This window comes from Rhineura floridana, chromosome 2 (genome assembly GCF_030035675.1).
Source record: "Rhineura floridana isolate rRhiFlo1 chromosome 2, rRhiFlo1.hap2, whole genome shotgun sequence".
NCBI lineage: Eukaryota > Metazoa > Chordata > Lepidosauria > Squamata > Rhineuridae > Rhineura > Rhineura floridana.
This window is the reverse complement of record NC_084481.1, coordinates 174,509,979-174,532,729: the sequence shown is the minus strand read 5'-3', so window position 1 is coordinate 174,532,729 and position 22,751 is coordinate 174,509,979. Positions and strand designations below refer to the sequence as shown.

General features: G+C 40.4%; 1 protein-coding gene across 1 annotated transcript in view; it reads left to right on the top strand.

Annotated features, from left to right (window-relative positions):
• Positions 1-2,800: 2,800 nt before the first annotated feature.
• The window catches only part of SPRED1 (sprouty related EVH1 domain containing 1), a 99,122-nt gene continuing 79,171 nt past the window's right edge, over positions 2,801-22,751 (top strand). The window contains exon 1 of the mRNA XM_061611505.1: positions 2,801-4,557. Coding sequence (XP_061467489.1) covers positions 4,526-4,557 — 32 coding nt within the window. The 5' untranslated portion in view covers positions 2,801-4,525. The remainder of the gene's footprint in view (positions 4,558-22,751) is intronic.

Below are 22,751 nucleotides of genomic sequence, written 5' to 3'. Positions count from 1 at the left end.
GTTTAAGTAGATCATTCTGTTACACAGAAAGTATTTTCTCCATTTCACATTTATATATGGATTCTCATTTAGATATTGCTGAACTGCTCATATAAGCAGCTCAGTTCAGCTAAATCCGTATTACCAGGATCTGGTCAATGATCTCTGTTTTACCAGCCAAAGGGCTATGACTACAGAAAATGAGAAGGAATGCTAAGGTTGCAAGTCTGTGTACAATTAAGGTCCTTAAATCTCATCAAATTCACTGGGAATTTAGGACCTTAACTATGTTTAGGATTGCAGCCATTATTCAACATAGTTTTCAGAACAGAGTGCTGCCACAAATATGTGTCATCCAAAAGAGAACAACGAAGAGATCATATTTGGATAAGACACTTTGCCTTAGAGGTGCAAAATGTATATTCAAAACAATTCGTTAATCTTATACTGAGTATTAAAGCCTGGCAAAGAATCATTAAGGGTTGCTTCCCTATTTTATATATTGTTCCTCAGCATAAAGATGCCCACTGTACCAATGGAATTAATTTCATAACAAGCTTTGTTCGACTGATAGCTTGTTATTACTCCAGGATGACTGGTTGTTTTCATCAATGGGAGCTAATGACAGATGCTGTCCTGATAGCTGAATCTCTAACATTTGGAATGTAACACCATCAGTGTACACCACATCCGACTAAGGAGCGAAGGTAGTTGCTCTCTTTGGGGACCTGATGTAGGATTAGCACCTGCATATTTGCTTCTACTTGTAAATTAAGCAAATGCTTAAAAACAGTGTCTCAGAGATCACTAATAAAAAAAACCTAAATCAGTGGTTGTATTGGTCCACTGAGAGTGATCTACATGTCTCAAGAGAACATTGTCTCCACAGTGGGACTAGACCCCTTCTCCTGGGAAGCCCATGGGTTCTCCATGCATGCCTCCCCAGCCACTGAGCTATGAAGATGGCTGGCTATTGGACTGGAAGGTGCTCTTTCCTTTCTTGCCTAGGTCTGACACTGGTTGTCAACAGGGGGTCCTGGAGTTTTTAGTTATAGATGTATTAGGTGGTCTGCACTGAGGAATGCGCCATGATCTCTTTCTTGCTGCCTGATTGGCTAATTTTAGGATGCCTTCAGACAGACTTCATGATTGGTGTGTAGCGGCAAGGTTACCAGGGATACTGCAAGAATGTCTGTCAGTGATGCCATGTAGGTGCTTGTTTCTGCAGCGACTGTTTTCTCTCACCACATGCTTAAGCACATCCAGACCTGTATACGCTTTGAAAGGGCAGCAACTTGCATGAAATAGGCCACATTTTAAATATGTCACAATCCTTCTTTCTTCCCGCTATGGTAAACGTAATAATTTCCCAAGGGGTAGTAGTGTTATGCTTTTGCAGCACAAATAACAGAATCTTCTGGCAATAAACAACTAAGGATGTAATCCTAACCCCAGCTACTGCCCAGTAGAGCTTAACAGAGAACTGCCACCACTGCATCCACAGTCCTGCTGAGCATGCCAGGGTGGAAATGGGAGCGGGGGGAGGAATATCACTGTGCTCCAGGCTGGAGCTGGCACAGCAATTGGGCATGGATCAGGCCCAATGCCATAATGTGACTGCAATGAGGCTGGCTTGGGATCCAACAGATCCCATACCTGTTCAACCCTTTCCCTGGAACACCGCATTTCAGGGCTGTCCACTGGTTGTCACCTTCCTGCCCACCCTTTCAGTGAATGGAACGGGGAAGCTCTGTGCTGGCTAGCTCCACTTGAGCCAACCCAACCCACCCACAGCCCACTACAAAAGGTGTTTGGATTGCTCTTATGTCAAACTTGAGTGTACTCCATGGAATGAAATCCTCAACTGGCAGGCAGATATCTCACATCCATGGCTGTGAAGCAAAACAATTGCAACTATGTATCAATAGAACGCAAAAAAGCAGCAATAATAGGTAGTAACCCAATCATTTTAGCACTGCTGAGTAAATTAACACTTATAGTGGGACAGGAAACCATTTTCTCTATTCAGTCCCAAATGAGTAAATACAAATGAACTTTTTCATGATTTGCACTATAAATCAACCTTGCACTTTACCAACATCACTGCACATGCCTATTAGAAATGACGAAGATATGCCTTAACAGGGGGGCAAAAATATGGGTGAATTGAACAAATATTGGAATCTTACTTTTTTGCATAAGTCTAGAGATGAATGCATGCCTGGGCGGGGAATCAAACCCTGCAGGCAGTAGGGACATAATCTTAACAAGGTCTTCTTCCTAGCCGCGCTGGATTTTCATAGACGCCAAACCTCAGGCGGATTGCTGCGGCCATTCCAATTAATTCCGCGCTACAATTGCTCTCCCTGTGCTGCAATGCAATCTTTTTTTCTTTTTAGCAATGCGACCTCCTATGGTAGGGCTGTATACGTAAAACCGCCTGTGACCGCCGCCTGTGGCTTCCACGATGCGGACTTCTAGAACGGAGCGTGTAACCAATGTACGTCTCGTGCCCTGAGGGTGCTAAAAGCAGAGCTCCGTGCTTTCCTTTACACACACACAAAAAAGGAAGCCACAAGAGCCAACTTCGTAAGACTGAGGGGATGCATGCGACCTACACAGTGCAGGCTTAAACTACTTTCCTCCATTTACGCACTAACCATCCCAGCGCTCGGAAGCTCGCTCTCTGGAACCCTCCTCGAGCGTGTTCCTGCGAGCTTCTACAGAACTCCACATATCCCTCCGCTGTGCGCGTGTGAGACACTTGGCAACTCTTTGAAAATAAGAGAGCAAAAGGAGAACTACTTTCAGGAACCCAGCTTGCATGGCGGGAGCTTAGAGGCGCTGGAGAGAAATCGGCGGGCTAGGGATTTATTCCCCCCCCCGTTCAGATTCAGAGTAGGAAGACAAAAGAGCGAATCCTATAAAAGGCACGAGAGTTGAGGCCTTTCGTAGCAGAGACTTTGCACAGTATGACAAGCATATAACCCAGAAACGACTGCTTTTTCAAGACTTGGTCAAACTTTGGCTCCCAACTATTCACTTGGAAGGCAGCCTGGGACCAGTTACCTGGGGTGACCAGCCAGTCTCAAGGAAAATCCAAGCGGGAAGAGATCGCTGACTGGCTGGAGAGCGGGCTGGGTTGCCCTGGACCAAAGCGCTTGCTGCCATAAGTGTATTGAGAAAACTACGAATTCCTGAGATTTTTTTTGCAGGAAGGAAGAGAAGCCAAAAGTGAACCCCCAAACGTTTAAAAAATGCTTGTGTGAGAGGAGGAGACAGAGCTATCCTCGGAGCCTGCCTCCTACCTTAACGAGAGGAAGGGGAAATCGCCAAGGAGTTTTGGCAGCCGTGTTCCTCCGAGGCGCTTTCCTGAGACGAAGGACTCGGGGCGCTAATTGCGAGAAAGAGGAGCGCGGGTGATTGTTAAATTGGTGCTTCTCTTCCCCACCCGTCAAGTTCTGTGCCCTCCGAGACACCTTTGGACGAGGTTTCCCAACTGGCTTTTCGGGGAAAGACTGCCCGGGTCTCCTTTCCTTCCCTCGCCTTCGAGAGTGAGCGGCGGAAGGAGCTTGCACTCAAAGCTTCCGTCCACTTTTCCAGAGGGGGGGGGCAAGAGAGGCGCTGGGGATGTCGCTGCTCCTGCTGGGCTTGGGGCGCTGCTACTGAACTTGCTCGCCTTCTCTGGGGAGGAAAGGAGAACTGTTTTTCCTACTTGCCCTTTTGGCTTGTTCTTCTCTTTCCTTCTTCACCTCCTCCTCCTCTCCTCCTCCTCCAGCCGTGACGCATCGTCCCTCCCCCTTCCAACCTCCGGGCAGCTTTAAAACTCCCCCTTTCTCCTTTTCACCTTCCCTCCTCCCTCTTTCGCTTGCCTGGGGCTGAATTAGTTTCCTTCAGCGCTGCCTCTGCTTGTTCCTGGGGTAGGCTGAATCTTCGTCGTCTTCTCTTCTCTACACCCCCCCCCCGCTCCCTTTTTTCAGATTTGTGGACGCTAGTGGTGTCTGAAGGAATCTCTGTTGCTGTTCTTCCCTTCCTGCCCCGGGGCTGGCAGCAAGGGGGAAGGGGGGGACTTGCTTGCGGAGGAGGGGGAAGGAAGGAGGCAAAGGCCAGTGTGAGTTGCTGGTGCTGCAGCAGCACCAGCAGCAGGAGATGTGGGCTCCTGGTGCAGCTGCGGCACAAGGACACGACCAGGAAGCCGTGCTGCAGCTGAGACCCTCTGCGAGTCGCCGCCGCCGCCACCAGCCACTCTGTTCCAAGTGAAAGACCAAAGGAGCTGTGGTGGTGGTGGTGGTGGTGGTTGCCGCCGCCAAGCAAATCAATCCAACTCTTGGACAAACAGGATCCCTTGGTTTCCGTGCGAAGGGAGGGAGACGGAGAAGGCTGCTTCATTTTGGGCACTTCCAAGGTTTGAGGCCATTCTGGCGGAAGGGTGTGAAGTGGGGGCAGATCTGGAGTTTAACAATGGTGAGGCTCCTGGTGAGCTCCTGCTGCGCCTTGGCTGCGTCGGTGCTGCTCCATCCCCATATCGGATCACGGTGAGGAAAAAATGAGCGAAGAGACGGCGAATTCTAACAACGAGTAAGTTTTCATCTCTGCTGGATGGGGTGGGGATCCCTTTGGTTCGGTTCCCTCCGTGTATTGGCCTGCTGTGGTTTTCTCTGTTAACATTGCTGGCCCGTACGTGTGGGTTTTTTCATGTGCCGATGTGTCTCTGCGTATGTAAACACACCAAAAATGGTTCTCGCTCAGGAGAATCAGACTGTTTTTATGTCTTTGAAAAGTCATGGCAGATCCAGGACAGGGTGAAAAAAATTGCCCAGCTATGTATTTTGGGGAGATTGAACCATCGACTCCCCTCCCCCTTCCCAACTTGCAGTGGCCTATGGGCTACATTTTGGGGGGTAAATCCATTTTCGTTTGCATGTTTTATATAGAAAGTATTGTGTGGGAGCTTCATCCTAAGGGAAACTGTTCCTGAATTTTAATTGGGTGAGTCATTCAATGTAAATACAGTGTTAAACCTCCCCCCAAAGCTTAATCTTTTTTAATGAGCTGTTAGGACTCTTTCCCCACCCCTTTTAAGTAGAAGATGTAATATTTATATATTTAACATGCTTAGCTTGGATGAAATCCATAGGCAGCATGCGTTTTTACATCTACAGAGATGCAGTCTTCAAAATAACTGTTTTAAAAAAGTCCCAAGTCTTTTATATTCATATGGGATTTCTGAAGCATGCTCATCTTGTCAATGATACTGAACCTTACCATTTCTTCAAAAAATGAAAAATGTTGGCACTGCCCGTAATTCTTGCATCCTACCCTGTCGCTGGCTATTCTTTTCTGCAGAATGAGTTACAAGTTAGTCATTTGCTGAAACGGACTTTGGAATAGATGTGGCTCATTTATAATGCAAAAGCATCCTATGGGAAGAATTAGCGTACAGTAATTATTTGTTCAGTGTCTACAGCAGTCAATTTGAATTTTAAAAGCAAATCCTGATTTTTGGTGGGGATGGGGAGACTTGTCAGTTGCATACATTCCTCCATATAAAATCTTAATTCCTTAAGATGGATTGGTAAAGAAGCAGACTTCTGCTTTTTCTTTATTTTTTTTAATGAATGGTTTTATTCTTAAGCCAGGATGTCATAATATAACAGGGACAAATCCTGTAGGTAAAAGTGCAAAACATTGCATTGAGCTACTTGATAAGGTGAAGTGCTGCAGTGCCTGTGGAACTGAGAGGGAAGCAGCCGCCATATTTTCTTTTTTGTGAATCGCTCTAATTTGCATACCACAGTCTTCATTCATAAAAAAAACAATTAAACCTATGCACCTTTGATATTCAATGGGGCCTGCCTTGCAAGGAATTGAAAACGTGCATGAAAGTATTAAAAGTCTAGTAGGTTTGCTATTTAGGATTTTCAGGATTCTTGTGTCGAAAAATGCTGTTCCCTGCTTGTTGACACTGTTATGTGGGAAATATCAGCTTGGGGAAGTGCTGGGAGCACGTGATCTACTCCATTCATAAAATACCTGGCTGGCCATTCACAGTGCAGTACACTGTGTCTGTATGGAGCAACTCTCACATTAGACCTATTTTTTAAAAGAAAGACACAGATTTGCATCACGGTATGTGCAGATGCACCACCTAACTAACCAACACATGAAAAGAAGTGTGCTTTTAAAAGAAAAATCAAGAACATATCTGAGGGAAGCTGTCATGTCACTAAGGGATTCTTGGGTTGGTTGTTTTTTAGTGTAGAATCTTCCAGTAGTTAGCTTCATTTTTGTAACATGGCACATCAGAGACTGCTAGTATTTATAAAACAATGCAAGATTACATGAGAGCAGCTTTAGTCATAAGCACTGCTATAACTGAAAAAGGAGCAAAATGTTTCACCCTGTTGTTTTCATGTGCAGTTTGTAGTCCTTGCTGGTTGGTACTCACACTGTGTTCAGTCTCCTCTTATAATAGAGGAAATGTTAAACATAATGAATTAGATGTTACATTTTAAAAAGAAAGGCCCACTCTGTAGTCAGCTCCCATTAAGCATTTTAAAACCAGTCAATGTAAAATTAATGAAATACATTTCCATGATTAGTCACAAAAGGAGACTGAATCTGATTGCTGGGCTTAGAACCCTTTGTTAGCACATAGATTATGTGTTGATATGCCACTTTATCATAAATATTTGAAAAATATTTGGCCACGATGAAATATTGGAATCGAGGATGAATGTTTTATTTAAATGTCAGAATGCAAACATGTCTTTAAAACTCCTTGTTTCATAAAAGATGACCCTGTTAGTGCACATTGTTTCCTTTGATGTTTTCATTTTTCTTGTGTACCAGCATCATACTGGAGTATCGTGACTGAAGAAAATGCTAGAACTGAAGAAAATGCTAGATTCTTACCATTTTTTCTCTTCTTGTGTTATCATCAGGCTTCTGTAGTTACATTCTGGATTTCCTTGGAAATACAAGATTCTTCCTTTTTGTGGATCAGTTAGGATATTTTTTTTTAAAGTTGATTTAAGGAATTTGATATAGTGGAAATTACAGTACACAACTGGTCCTCCTCCCATGCTTAAAAAATAGGCTTTTACTGATTATGTGGCAACAAATAATTATAGTTTGGATTAGTTCAACAGTTTTTGCTTTGAAAAGCTCTTTCTGTTTTAGTGAATTGTGTAGTAAATTGTCCATATTGGGCACAATTTGTCATTGAAATATAGATATCACAACAGTCCACATTATGCTGGACTATTATGTTTGCCTGTTTGGATATGCAAAAGGCAACTTACAGTGTTGAGCTAATAATTATTGTAATTTTTTTCTCTTTTGGAAGCAGTAATTTTGTTAGATTTTTAACAGCAGAAAATCACCAGGTTGCATGTTAGCCCTATACTGTAAAAACTTTTTTATGGTTTCACAATTTTATGCATTATGATAAAGTACACAACATTAGCAAGCACATTTACCTATCTATTCCTAGTATGGTTTGTGCATGTTTGTATTTATATATCCCAAGTCTGGGGCAGCTCTACTTTTTTCAGTTGCTTGGTTGGGAGGGTCAAAGTACTATGGCAGTTTATATATTAGTGGCTTATCACTGCATTAATTAGAAACTAGTATAATTTGTGCTCACATGATGTTGCAAATAAATGTTGGATATTTTTGCTTCTAAAGTAATGCCAAACTATGCTGTCATGTTCTGTTGCATTTTTAAATAAAGATATTTAGGTTTCAGTTCAGTAGCAGACATGATGGTAGTTCTTCAAACCTTTTAAACATTGTTGAGATCTACTTTAGAGAAAATTACTATAGGCATGGAATTGGATATTTAAGTGTGCTTGATAAACTGCAGCCGTATGTGTGTGTGGAGACTTTTCAGATCTCTTATTACATATGCTATTTCCAAGGCGCACAGAAAATGCAATGTAAGTAAAATAAATAAAAGCAATTATGGTTCCATTTATGCTAAAAGTAATATTCATTCAGGCATTATTCTTAAAAATAGTTTTTCTCCTTGGGCTATTACATGAGAGTCAAACTCTATTTAATTATTATTGTTTTCTTCCCTGAGTCATTCTTGGAGATTGTTCAGAGATTACTTGGTCCTTAGGATTCTACCTAGGGCAAGCCTGATTCCAAGCCTTGGCTAATCTAGAGGATAGAAAGTAACTATTGAACAGACATATCCTGCCTTCATTTGAATGCAAGGCTGCTCTTGGACCCTGCAAAATTAAATCTGCTAGACACGCAGGTTCTATTATGCAGGGTCAAAAATCCTGTGTTTGAATGTTTGTGTTGAGAGGAATGGGGGAGAAGAAAGCATGCATACCTGAGGCTCTGAGGGTAAATCAAGAAAATCTGTGACTTGAACCAGGGATACTTTCTGGATCGTGGTTATAGTTGGTTGGGGATCGGTAGGCATATTCTCATGCTGTTGACTACCCAATATGTTATTGTCTTGACGTTATGCTCCTGCTGCTCTTCTAACAAACAACAAAAATTGCTTGGTGTCCATCTGCAGAAAGTAAAGTTTGTGATACTACAGAAGCCCCATTTCTACAGAAGTTATGTTGAAGTTAATATATATATACTGTATTGAAATGAAGCAATAGCTTTATTGAGTGTATGAGTATATTCAAAGTAAAGACATAACTGCGGTTTTTAGGATTGGCTTCATCAAAAAAAAATCTACCATGCTAAAGCATGCATTCACATTCAATATGTGGGCACTCTTTAATGTCATATATGTGAATTACATTATGTATATGCTCATGTATGCACAATGAACTTTCATTTGCATTAAATGTAGAATGCCTGTGTCAGTGTGTGTGAATCCTAAAGTGAGTATCTGCAAGAGATGTGCATAATATATAAGAATTCCTTATTGAAAATTTGTTGAATTGTATCAGTTGGATTCTTAGGGTACAGAAAGAGTGGCATTTAATGCAAATAATGCAGAATAATGAACACAATGGTTTGTCAAAAGAGCTTCACCCAGTTAATTGCAAATGCAAAGTTGCAAACTGAAGGACAATTTGCAATGAACAGAAGGACAATTCATTAGGAGTGGATGAGCAAGAAAATGGTATCTAAACAAAAAGGATACAGAAAAATGAAGAGTAGAAAGGGATAAAAATTGGCATTGGAATGACTGAAAAAGCCAGGACAAAGAAAGTTGTCTTAGAGGCAAGAGCATTCCTTAATTTAATAAAAAAAGAATTCAGGATATTCATGGCTATATATTTAAAAGAATATAAGTAGCAAAAGTAACAGTGCAATAAACATTGGCCTAAGGCCAATGGATTTCAAAGAGCCTTATGTGCATATAACTCTGAGCTGTATTGTGGACATTTAGGATAGAAGTGAAATTTTTAAAATTTCAAATATGAACAGACTGAAGCATTGCACAGCATTAAAGTCATTGTCCAGCATTCTCTCTGTGTGCACACTGCATAGAAAAGACCAGCATTGTTGAGTTACTTGTTCACCACTTAAAGACAATTGTAATTAAGCTGTATATAAATTACCTAAATAAAATAACTTGTTTTTAAAAATTAGCCCCATATTGTCACAGTTACCTACAACTTGAAAATTGCTTCCCCTAATCCTATGTTTTGCTGGCACCTGAACATCTGATGCTGGCTGCTAATCCAGTCTTGGTTCCCTACCACATAAGTAGCTAAGTACACACATCTATCATACACACACAATACATGTTTAGGTGTGCCTACGAAATGTCATAGGTGTAATTTTCAAAGCAGACTTTAGGAGGACCTTAGAACATGAAGGTGGAATCCCTGCATAATTGTTTTATATATGTTTTTAGTGTGTAATGCTTGTTTGTTGTCCTGAGCTCTTTCTGGGAAGAAGGGTAGGATATAAATTTAATAATAAATAAATAAATTGCCTTTCCCTATGCCTCCCAAAATGACTGCCCATTCCCAATTTCATGGCAGGTGCAATATTTTACTCAAGTTGTCCCACTACACTCCTGTAACCCATCAAATATGAGGTTTTTTTGTAAACTTGTTTCAGATATCATTCCAAATGTGTTTTAAAACTATGGTATGGCAGATAAGAGTTTTATATTGGTACAGTAGGATTGAAATTAGTATTAAAGCTGCAATCTGAAACATTCTTACTAACAAGTAAGCTCCATTTAGCGTAGTGGAATGTAAGCCCTAGTCAGGTGAACAGTTCCCTCATGTGATTAGAATTGAATGAGGGAGAGCAGGGCTGTGTTGGCTGGCCCTGCCCCCTCCATTGCATTCCTATGCCTGGCCCAGCTGTCCTCCTTGGGTTGGAGGGCAAGCTTCTGCAGCTGGGAGCCTTCTGTACTTGTGGAGGCTCCCCTGTACAATCATGAACCCTGATTGTGCAGAGAGACACTACCAGCACAGCAGACTTTCCTCTGCAGAGGTTCACTCTCCAGTGTATGGAGAATGGCACTGCCAGGCACAGGGACTTGACAGAGTGAGCATGCCCCCACTCACATCTCGTAATTCTAATTTCCCAGATAGGATTTTACATCTGTGTGAATATGTGTTGGGTTACACTCCAAGCTGTCAATCTCACTGGGTGATGGTGGTAGGTTAGGGATAACGATTGACCCACCTATCTGCCCAGGAGTGGTTAGTTGGCAATGAGGATAGGGGAAGCCAGGTATGTTGCTTTGAACTTCTTAAAGTAAGCACAGCCTATAACATAAGAAACAAAATGCATTTTTTTCACATTGCCATTAAGATCATATGTTGGACAGATGTTGACTGTTGTTAATATTAAAAGAACTAAAGCTTCCAAATTTTTTGGGATTGGTTTGAACAAACCAAAGTGTTGAAAACATTCTGACCCATTCAGAGGAATTAAAGGAGATTATTTCAGTAGACATGCTAATTGGCTGATACCACTAGTGGCTGCCCCACCTGGATACGATAAGATTACTTTCACAGCTCTTTCATTTGAAATTCCAAATTGTTGTTTATAGAATAGAAAAAGACATGGTTCAATTTGATATATCTTTCTGCTTTGGTTTATATAAAGCTGTGTATAGTATAAATTACCAATGGCACTGTGCTTTGGTGAATAGAAAGATGTGATATTCCTTTCTTTTTTCTTTATGACTTAATGTCTACAAATATGATGGCTGTGTTTTACTAAGTTAGAAACTACATTTTTTCTGTCTTGGCTTGATCCCAAGAGAGGGAGGGGGAGAGAGGGGGAGAGGGAGAGGGAGAGAGCTATAATCTCTCTCCATCCCAGTTGCTGAGTTGGAGTTGCACGTAGTATTCATACTGCACTGTTCAAAACTGTGTAATAATTTTTCACAGAATGTAACATTTATTTTAGTTGCAGACCTCTTATATCTAAACAAAGGCAATTGGAAAAATATTATCAGCAGGATGGGAGTGAATAAGATTATAGCGCTGTCAGTGTCAGGTGGCTTGTGGTGTTGAACAGCACTTACATTCTAAACCTGTCACTGGTCATTATGATAGACAGTGGTCACAATTTATAAGCCTTTAATACTTTTACTAGCTGTGTCAGCAGGCTTGCCGGAACTCTGTGCTAAAAATAAGTTTCCAATTGGAAAGCAAATTCATCAGTTCAATATGCACTGCCTGTGTTTATTTGTTGTTATTTTTATTAATAATTTTATAGACTATCCTGAAACCACAGTTTGTAAGAAGCCTGGGGTTCAGGCATACTATGAAACCATATTTGTGTTGTAACTGAACCCATCCCTACTTCTTTTTATATTGGTAGCCCCTATAACGTGGGCAGGCCTACAGCATGTACACAACCCTTTCTAGGCTTCCTATAAGCCCCTGCCCCTATTTATTTGCAGCAACAGTAAAAGTTTGCGGTATGTTCTGGCAGGGGTTTGCTACACTGTAAGCATCCTCACCACCACCAAGAAAATCATGTTATACAATGCGGAGTGATGTGTGCGTGTTGTGAATTAATTCATCCTGCATAGGCTATTGTGTATCTTTTGGGACTTGGTGGTCTTTCTTTGAAACTATTTGCAGCTTGAAATTGCAGTTCCTTCCCTTATATATCCCAAATAGGTACTATGTTGCAGACAGTTGCAGCTCTTATTATAATATCTTCCAGCAGACTGAATTACAAAATCTTAAAATGTGTAATGGGCATTGTCCAGTCAAGTTAAAGCTCATTAAAGTCCCATTGATTTCAGTGAGAGGGATTTAAGCATATGGTCACTGCTTAAATGTCACCCATGAACGTTACTGGGAATAAACACTCTTTAAGAAAATGACAGTTGGAATCATTTGTGAAAATGTGTGCATTTAGTCAATAATGAACATAAGAAGAGCCTGCTGGATCATGCCAGTGGCCCATCTAGTCCAGCATCCTGTTCTCACAGTAGCCAACCAGATGGTTCTGGGAAGTGGGCGAGCAGGACCTGAGCACAACAGCACGCTCCCTGCTTATGATTCCCAGCACTGGTATTCAAATGCATACTGTCTCTGACAGTGGAGGTAGAACATAGTTAATATGGCTAGTAGCCATTCATAGACTTATCTGCTTTGAATGTGTCTAATCCCTTTTTCAAGCTATCCAGTTTGATGGTCATCATTACAGCTTGTGGGAGAGAATTCTATAGTTTAGCTGTGTGAAGCAGTGCTTAACTTTGATAGGATTTTTCCCGTAATTGGTGACATGATGTTCAGGGACATCCTTATCATTTGACTTTTTAGGGGGTGGCAGAATTAGAAAAGCAGAGTAAATTATGGATCTTATATGGAGGCCCTTCTCTGAGTGCCTCTGCAATCTGAAATTTGGAGGGTGGTGAAGTGGGAAAGAGCCTACTTAGCAATAGGACTCTCTCTCCCTAATGTCATACTACTTTCCATTCACTATGTATTTCCAGTGTCAGGCAAAGACTTTTCTGTTGTTCCAGGCCTTTTAATTTCATCTTAATACTTTTAACATCATTTTAATATTGATATTAACACTTTAATCTCTGGGGTTGGGTGGCTGGGAAGTGTTTTAGGTTATTTTAGCTCTCTTGCGATCAGGTTGTTTACTTGGCTCTGGTTTCTGTATTGTTTGGTTTTAGTTTATATTTTGATTGTATTTTATGGATACTATGTTTTAATTGTTTTAAATGATTCCATTATAGGTCACCCAGAGAATCCAGGTTATCAGCCAATTAACAAATAAAATAAACGAATGCTGATTTAAGAATTACTGAGTACAGTTATGTTAAGTGGAAAGTGAGAGGAACTCCAAGTACTTGGCACCTGCAGTGTTGGTGGCGAGGAGAGGGGAATATATTAATAATGTAACATCTACTGATCCTGCAACTGAACTTCATTTATAGGGAGTAGAGTAAGTCTTAAAAGTTGAAAAAAACACAAATTAGATTGTTTTCTTTGTATTGGTTAAACTGCTCTGAATTGAAATATGCCATTTCTTTCCTTTAAAGTAAGAAATCTATCAAAGCTTTAAACATCTTTTTGAAAACTATGCACACATACCTTTTCAGTGCTCTTGAATGTTGCTATGGTAATGGAAAAAATGTCTGCATAGTTAACAAGCCAATGTCAGGTAATGGAGGCTTTGCAAAAAATCAGTTCTGTTAAGCATTTGCCTGGGGCACCGAAAAACAAGTTGCCCATAAAAGCTACTTACCACCAACACTATTTTAGATGGGATAGGATTGATATAGTCTGCAGTCCTCTGATATGCTAACTGATATTGCTGTGGTTGGAAATTTCTCATTTGGCAAACAACTGAACTAGGGAATTGCTGCAGAATGACTATTTTTCTTCATTACTCTAAAGAAAAGTTATACAACATATAACATGCTTTGTTGCATGCTAGCAGCACACAGTATTGAAATGAAGGGAAAGAGCTACTGAAAATTGTGTTACAGTTCTGTTTAGTTTAGATATACAGTAGGGCCCCACTCATACAGCGGGTTACGTCCCGGACCCCCGCTGTAAAGCGAAAACCACTGTAAAGCGGAACGCATTGACTAACATTGACCAAAATGGCGCCTGACGGCCAAAAACTCCGTAAAAGCAGAACAAGCGCCATAGGAGCGGGGCCTTTCTGCAATTGACAACCGCTGTATTAGCAGAACGCTGTAAAGCGGGGCCCTACTGTACGCATACATGCATTTTGTTTTTAAACAAAAGAGAATGTGTTGTGTTTTTCAGGATGATTACTGACACGCTTTTTGTTGTCATGAGAGCTGTCAGTTCACAAACTGCTTAATGTTTTATTTAATAAAATCCTGACAACTGGTTTTCTAATGGTTAAGCATTATCTTGGCACCAGTGTTAACCATGGTTAAGGCTAACAACAGTTCACTCTGAAGCAAGATTTGACATGCTGCCTGTCTTCTCTAGAGACAAGGAAATTAACTCTAAAGGAAGAAATGGGTGGGAAGAAGGACACACATTAATGTTCCTAATCTTTTGAAGATCGGTTGAAAGAGACCCATACATTATAATAAATCGAATAATTAATTAGTTAATTAATACATTGTAAATGCACCATCTAATAGTTGTGGAGGATTTTATGGTGGTTTACTTTTTCACATGAATTGGTACAGATTTTTCCCTGAACAGTATGTGGAAGTACTGGGCAAATGGAATGGATTCAGATCCCTGTCTAGCCATGGAACTACTGTGTGCCCTTGAAAAAATTGCTGCCTTCAAAATCCCAAATAATCATTTTAATGAAAGGAAATTACCTCAGTATTGGTAAGATGAATGAGGCAAAATTTCAAAGAGTAAGCACCAATTTAAGTGTGTGTGTGTGTGTGTGTGTGTGTGTGTGTGTGTGTGTGTGTGTGTGTGTGTGTGTGTGTGTGTGTGTGTGTGTGTGTGTGTGTGTGTGTGTGATCCCTTCCAATTTTGAGGCCTCAGTGGATTGCACAGTTTTAAAATATAAATAGAAACTGAAAAGGTAACTGCAAAAACCTTACTAGTAGTTCCTACTCATTCATCATTGGCGATCACTCGTGGCCCAGTAAGATTGTCTTCCAAGTTAAGGTCTTTAACAGTGGGTCCTTACATGACTGTGGAGGCCAATTCTGGATCTACACAGCCTCCCACAGTGAGGACATAGGTTTCCAGATGGAAGATGGTCATGATGAGGATTTGCTTGACGTGCCTTCCGGTGTTTGTCCCTTTTGCCCTGTACTCATGCTTCTTCAAAGTCTGTAGCACCTTTGATAATGGCCGACCTCCAATTGGAACGCTCATGGGCCAAAGCTTCCCAGTTCTCAATGCTCATGTTACATTTTTTTAGATTAGCTTTAAGAACATCTTTAAACCTCTTTTGCTGTCCACCGATATTCCGTTTTCCATCCTTATATTGGGAGTAAAGTAGCTGCTTTAGAAGACGGTGATCAGGCATTCGAACAACATGGCTGGTCCAGCGAAGTTGATGTTGGAGGATCATTGTTTCAACACTGGTGGTCTTTGCTTCTTCCAATACACTAACATTAGTCCACCTATCTTCCCAAGTAATTTGCAGCATTGGAATCTTTCAAGAAGTTGGGAGTGGCGTTTATAGATGGTCCATGTTTTACCGGCATACAGTATGGTCGGTAGTACAATGGCTTTGTAAATAAGCATTTTGGTCTCCCTGCGAATATCCCAATCCTCGAACACTCTACTCTTCATTCGGGAAAATGCGGCACTCGCAGAGCTCAGATGATGTTGAATTTCAGCGTTGATGTCAGCTTTTACAGAGCGATGGCTGCCAAGATAAGAAAAGTGACCAACATTCTCCAGCGTCGCACCATTAAGCTGGATTGATGGCGCTACAGAGGGATTGGTTCGCACTTACTGATGAAGCACTTCGGTTTTTTTGATGTTAAGCGAGAGGCCAAGCTTTTCATATGCTTCTGCAAAGACATTTAGGGTAGTTTGAAGATCTTCCTCTGAATTTGCAGAGACTACATTATCATTGGCATATTGAAGTTCTACAACAGAGGATGTAATTACTTTACTTTTTGCTTTCAGCCTACTATATTTGTCCAGAGTTTCACTAACTTTGTGCACCTTCCAATAACATGTTATGGCAATGAGAACACCATGCCCAATATAAGGGCTAGAACAAACATACAAGTTTATTATGAGATTTTATTTTTTAGTTGTCTTTACATGGATGTTCTCCATGCAGAAATAAAGTCAAGTGTTAGAGAATGGAAACTTTTTTTCTGTGCATAATCCTGTTTTGTTCCCACACTGCATAAGTAATTGTGGGGGTGTTAAGTCAACTTCCTCTGCTCCTGCATCTCCCAACATTCATTATGCTTTTTGGGTGATGCATTTCCTGTTGAATATTTTCCTGTCTTGTGGCAAACACTTCCTTGCTTTGTTTATGTTTGCTACTGTTGTACCAGTTTCAGTAGAACAGAATTGTATGGATATTTTACCCGGACCTTTAATGCTAATTATGTAATATGCTCTATGTTTGAAGCCACAGAGCAGACATCTTTAAATACTGCCCCACTGCCATATACTGTATAGACATTCCTTTGTTGATTTTGTGAGTGCATTGTTTTCATTAAATTGCACCCTATTATTAATCAATGTTATGATCATGTTCTGTTAATATTATGTCATGGTTTGAAGTGCAGCTTGCAGAAATGGTAGTACCATCTCTGGAAATTATCAGTGACATTAAACAAAAAAGCCAATGACGCTAGCACTCGAGTAGCAAACAAAATAAATCACAAGTCCTTGTTGCAGATACACAAGTAAAGAGTTATTAATAATTATTGAAATTAGAAATGGAAATTTTGAATGACAGTAATGCATTGAGCAAGGGGTTGGACTTGATGGCCTTATAGGCCCCTTCAAACTGTATTGTTTTATGATTCTGTGAAGTGATAAATGCAAAGCTCATGTTATATACTGTAATACAGTGTTCCTTGAAATATTTTGATACTTGATATGTTTTTGCTGTTAAACAAATCCCATTAAAATGTATTTTAAAATGAACTCAAACTTTGTGAAATTGTTATGAGGGTTTTTTAAAAAAATTCTGCTGTTTGTATTTCATTGCACCAGAAAAAAATCACACCAAAGTTTAACTTCATTTTTATTATTTCAGAACAACTTTTAATGCAGGAAATAGTTGTAATTTTTAAAAGGTCTTTCATACCTTTGTCATACCTATATTTATTATTGAAATAAAACTTTTAAAGTGGTAAACTCACTTTCCTTTTATAACTTACCTTTATATTTCATATTCAACACTATTACATTGCACAGAGGTTCTTCAGAGTGACTGCAGTCATGCTTACAGTAGTAGAAAATAATAACAATGTTAGTTTTTGTTATCAGCATTGGTTTGATTATTGTGCTCAATTTGCTAGTTAACAATAAAAGAGTACTAGGGGCATAACAGTATTTTCAATTTTTAATTTAATATTTAAATGTGTAGTTTTGCAATGTGTGAAAACAGGTTTTTTTAATTGGCTTGGGTTACAGCAGGATATTATGAGTTCCCTCATGCATTCATTCATTGGCGATCACTCGTGGCCAAGTAAGATTGTCTTCCAGGGTAAGGTTTTTAACAGTGGGTCCATAAGTGACTGTGGAGGCCAATTCTGGATCCACACAGCCTCCCATAGGTTTCCAGATGGAAGATGGTCATGATGAGGATTTGCTTGATGTGCCTTCCGCTTAGCTTGTTTGTCCCTTTCGCCCTGTACTTGTGCTTCTTCAAAGTCCATAGCACCTTTGATAATAGCTGACCTCCAATTGGGACGCTCATGGGCCAAGGCTTCCCAGTTCTCGATGCTTATGTTACATTTTTTTAGATTAGCTTTGAGAACATCTTTAAACCTCTTTTGCTGTCCACTGATATTCCATTTTCCATTCTTAAGTTGGGAGTAAAGTAGCTGCTTTGGAAGACAGTGATCAGGCATTCGAACAATGTGACCGGTCCAGCGAAGTTGATGTTGGAGGATCATTGTTTCAACACTGGTGGTCTTTGCTTCTTCCAATATGCTAACATTAGTCCGTCTATCTTCCCAAGTAATTTGCAGAATTTTCCGGAGGCAGCATTGGTGGAATCTTTCAAGAAGTTGGGAGTGGCGTTTATAGATGGTCCATGATTCACAAGTGTACAGTAAGGTCGGTAGTACAATGGCTTTGTAAATAAGCATTTTGGTCTCCCTGCGAATATCCCGACCCTCGAACACTCTACAATTCATTCGGGAGAATGCGGCACTCGCAGAGCTCAGACGATGTTGAATTTCAGCGTTGATGTCAGCTTTTACAGAGAGATGGCTGCCAAGATAAGAAAAGTGATTGACATTCTCTAGCATCGCACCATTAAGCTGGATTGATGGTGCTACGGAGGGATTGGTTCGTACTTGCTGATGAAGCACTTTGGTTTTTTTGATGTTAAGCAAGAGGTCAAGCTTCTCATATGCTTGTGCAAAGACATTTAGGATAGTTTGAAGATCTTCCTCTGAATGTTCGGAGACTACATTACCATCGGCGTATTGAAGTTTTACAACAGAGGTTGTAATTACCTTACTTTTTGCTTTCAGCCTACTGAGATTAAAAAGCTTTCCATCTGTTTGATATGTGATTTCCACGCCAGTGGGAAGTTTCCCCTCAACAAGGTGTAGAATCATGACAATGAAAGTAGCAAATAAGGTCAGAGTAATGACACATCCCTGTTTGACGCCTGATCCCACTTTGAATGGGTCACTTTGAGAGCCATTGTTATCCAAAATTGTTGCAGTCATGTTGTCATGGAGGAGTCTCAAAATATTCACAAATTTATCAGGGCATCCAATTTTCAGAAGGATGGTCCAGAGAGCAGTTCAATTTACAGTATCAAAGGCCTTAGTCAGATCAATAAACGCCATATACAGAGGTCGGTTTTGCTCCCTGCATTTTTCTTGAAGCTGTCGTGCAGTGAAGATCATGTCCACTGTCCCCCTGGAAGGGCAGAAACCATTTTGGGATTCAGGGAGGATGTCTTCTGAGATAGGTAGGAGGCGATTTGTGAGGATCCTTGCAAGGATTTTACCTGTGGTAGCTAGAAAATAGATGTTTCTGTTCTATCACCCTTAAAGACTTCAGCAGGAATCCCATCAGGTCCGCTAGCTTTGTTATTCTTCATTTGATTAATGGCTTTACTGACTTCATCCAAATTAGGGGATACTGCAAGCTTATCTCTAATTTGTTGTTGCAGGATTTGCGAGAAGACCTCACCAGCCACAATAGAGTTACGATTAAGGAGGTCGTGGTAATGCTCTTTCCAATGCAGTGCAATAGACTCTTTGTCCTTTAGAAGTTTGGTACCATCTATTGAACATAAGGGATTTGTACCATAATTTGTTGGTCCGTAGATGGCCTTTGTGGCATTAAAAAAGCCCCGTGCATCATGAGCATCTGCAAAATGCTGGATTTCTTGAGCTTTCTTTATCTACCAGGCATTCTTAAGTTCTCTAGTTCTTGTTTGGACCTCAGCCTTTGCATTGGCATAGGGTTTTTTTTTAGCAGCACAGTTAATGTCTTTCTGCCATATCTGGAAGGCTTTCCTTTTCTTGTCCATGATATGTTCGATCTCACTATCATTCTCATCAAACCAATCCTGATGTTTCTTAGTTTGATATCCAGTAGTTTGTTCACATAAGGAGACTTCTATTTGTTTCTGGATGGCTTAATGGCTTTTTGTACATGCACTGTGTTGCATACTGCTATTTAATACAACAAAAACTCAGTCAGCTGATTAAATACTTGGCAGAGCTGGCAATAGTTGTAGTATCCTTTTTGTAAATATGAGAAAGAGAAATAAGGCAGCTGTATTGTTCTACTTGCCGGATATGCTTTACCTAGGGCAATGATCTTCATGAATTATATGTTCAACATACTTTTATTTGATGTTCTCCTGAGGTAGAGAAGTTATGTTCTGTTAAATATATTCTGAGTCCAATCACTATTGGACTTTTTCTGGAGGCTTAGCTGGTTAAAAAGATACTTTTTTTTACACATGGAATTCTCTTTGTCATTGTATTGTTAAACAGCTGCCTCAACCTAGTAATGCAATCATGTTTGGCCATTCATTTAGTACTTTATTTAGTGGTTTGTGTATGGCTATGTCTCAAAGTACTAATTAGTTAAAATCAGATTAGAACATAAGAATAGCTCTGTTGGATCGGACCAGAAACCTGCCTAGTCTAGCATTTGTTTCCACAATCGCTGACCGGATGCCTCCAGGCATGAGTGCAATAGCCCACTCACAATCACCAACAACTGACAGAGGCATACTGCCTCTGAGAGTGGAAGTAGTGTGTGTGTGTGTGTGTGTGTGTGTGTGTGTGTGTGTGTGTGTGTGTGTGTGTGTGTCCATTGATAATCTTATTCCCCATGAATTTCTCTAACCATTCAAGTTGGCAGCATCATTAAATCTTTTGATAGCACATTCTGTGGTTTAACTGTACTCTATGAAGAAGTGCCTCCATTTGTCTGTCCTAAATATCTTACCATTTTGATTCATTGAATGATCTTGGGTTCAAGTATTGTAAGACAGGAAGAAAAACTTTTCCATATCAGCTTTCTTCCTACTGTGCAGAATTTTGCACATCTCTGTCATGTCCCCTATTACCTTTTTCTGAGGTAAAAAGCTTCAGATGTTGTACCTTTTCCTAGCCCCTTGATTATTTTGGTTGTCCTTTTTTACAGATACTCATTTCTCATTTCCTTTAATATGTAGAGTATGAATATTTGTTTAGTAAAGAGTTTAATGCAAACTAAGCAGCTTTATTCTAGAACCCTTAAAAGTAGTTCCATGTGTAATTGTCAGCCAAGATACTAGCGTACACATTTTTTCAAAAGTCAATAGATTCATTAATTATGTAACACCGTGGAAATCCAAAATGTTATGAATAAGTTCTGCATTGTACAAAACAATGAAACATAAACAATAAAATTGTGAAAGAAGTGAAAAAGAAACAAATCTCTATAGGTCAAACTAATATCCATCCATATTATATATATATATATATATATGTTATAAATGTCCTCAGTTTGTATATGTATATATAAACATGGTTCGTGCACAGTCCTGGCAGAGCGTAGAAATTGCAGCTTACATCATTTACTTTTTGCAGCTGAAACCAATAGGCCTCACAAGTTCTCAGTTTTCCATTTTTAAAAAATATCTTTCATAATTGTATATTCTAAAATTGCACCAGATATCAGTAAAGGTGCTGTTACTCCTGAAATCAGGTTGGGTAACAGAAGTGGCGAGCCAACTGTCTACACATTGTGCTAGGGATAGGAACTAGATGTGTAGTTAAACTTTTCACTGGGCAAATCCAAACAGATACTATTTTTCAGTACACAGAGCCAATTTGGTAAAATCCTGCTACTACAGAAGATAGCGAAAGTTTTGCAAGGAAAAATACTATTATGGAAGGAGCTAATATTATTAAAGGAAATGCCTGGAGACAATTGTTACAAATTACTCTTTTGTAATTTGCAGTACATGATTGAATAAATATTTGATAGTATATCCACAGGAAACGGACTACAAGCATGATTTCAGCTATAAAAAAAGGAAACCCAAATTTGTGTGGAAAATATGGAATGTCACTCATACAAACATGAAACCAATAAGAAAGCAATATAATCTCGTGAGAATTGTAATATTTCAACTGTCCATACATTTGTGTCTTACACTGGAGGTTGTAGTACACAGTTTGGCATAATGTATAACTACCATCTTGGTGTTAAACCTTGAGATTAAAAACCCACCAAGATTGAAATATCCCAAATAACTCTGTGTCACTATCATCTCATGGATTAAACCATTGTTCAACATTTTCTATGAATCTGCTGGGTGATGTTGTTGGGTGTCATAGGAATGAGTTGTCATCATGATACTGCCAATACCTGGCCAGTGCTCCAGGTGCTCTTGGATGAAACCGATTATCTAGATCCGTTTCAATCCGGTTTTAGGCCCGGTTTTGGCACTGAAACAGCCTTGGTCACCCTGTATGATGACCTATGTTGGGAGAGGGACAGAGGAAGTGTTACTCTGTTGATTCTCCTTGATCTCTCAGCTGCTTTTGATACCATCGACCATGGTATCCTTCTGGGGAGACTCATCGAGTTGGGAGTTGGAGGTACTGCTTGGCAGTGGTTCCGCTCCTACTTTGTGGATCGTCTCCAGAGGGTAGGGCTTGGGGAACATTGTTCGACACCCTGGACTCTCCATTGTGGAGTCCCGCAGGGATCGGTCCTGTCCCCTATGCTTTTTAACATCTACATGAAGCCGCTGCGTGCGGTCATCAGGAGCTTTGGAGTGCGTTGTCATCAGTATGCTGATGACACGCAACTCTATTTCTCCTTTTCATCTTCTTCAGGTGAGGCTGTTAATGTGCTGAACCGTTGCCTGGCCTGGATGAGAGCTAATAAACTGAAGCTCAATCCTGATAAGACTGAGATGCTGTTGGTGAGTGCCTTCTCTGACCAGATGGTGGATGTTCAACCTGTTCTATATGGGGTTACACTCCCCCTGAAGGAACAGGTTCGTAGCTTGGGGGTTCTTTTCGATCCATTCCTGTCTCTCGAGGCACAGGTGGCCTCGGTGGCACGGAATGCGTTCTACCACCTTCGGTTGGTAGCCCAGCTACGTCCCTATCTGGAAAGCGACGACCTCGCTTCAGTTGTGCATGCTCTGGTAACCTCTAGATTGGATTACTGCAATGTGCTCTATGTGGGGCTGCCTTTGAAGACAGT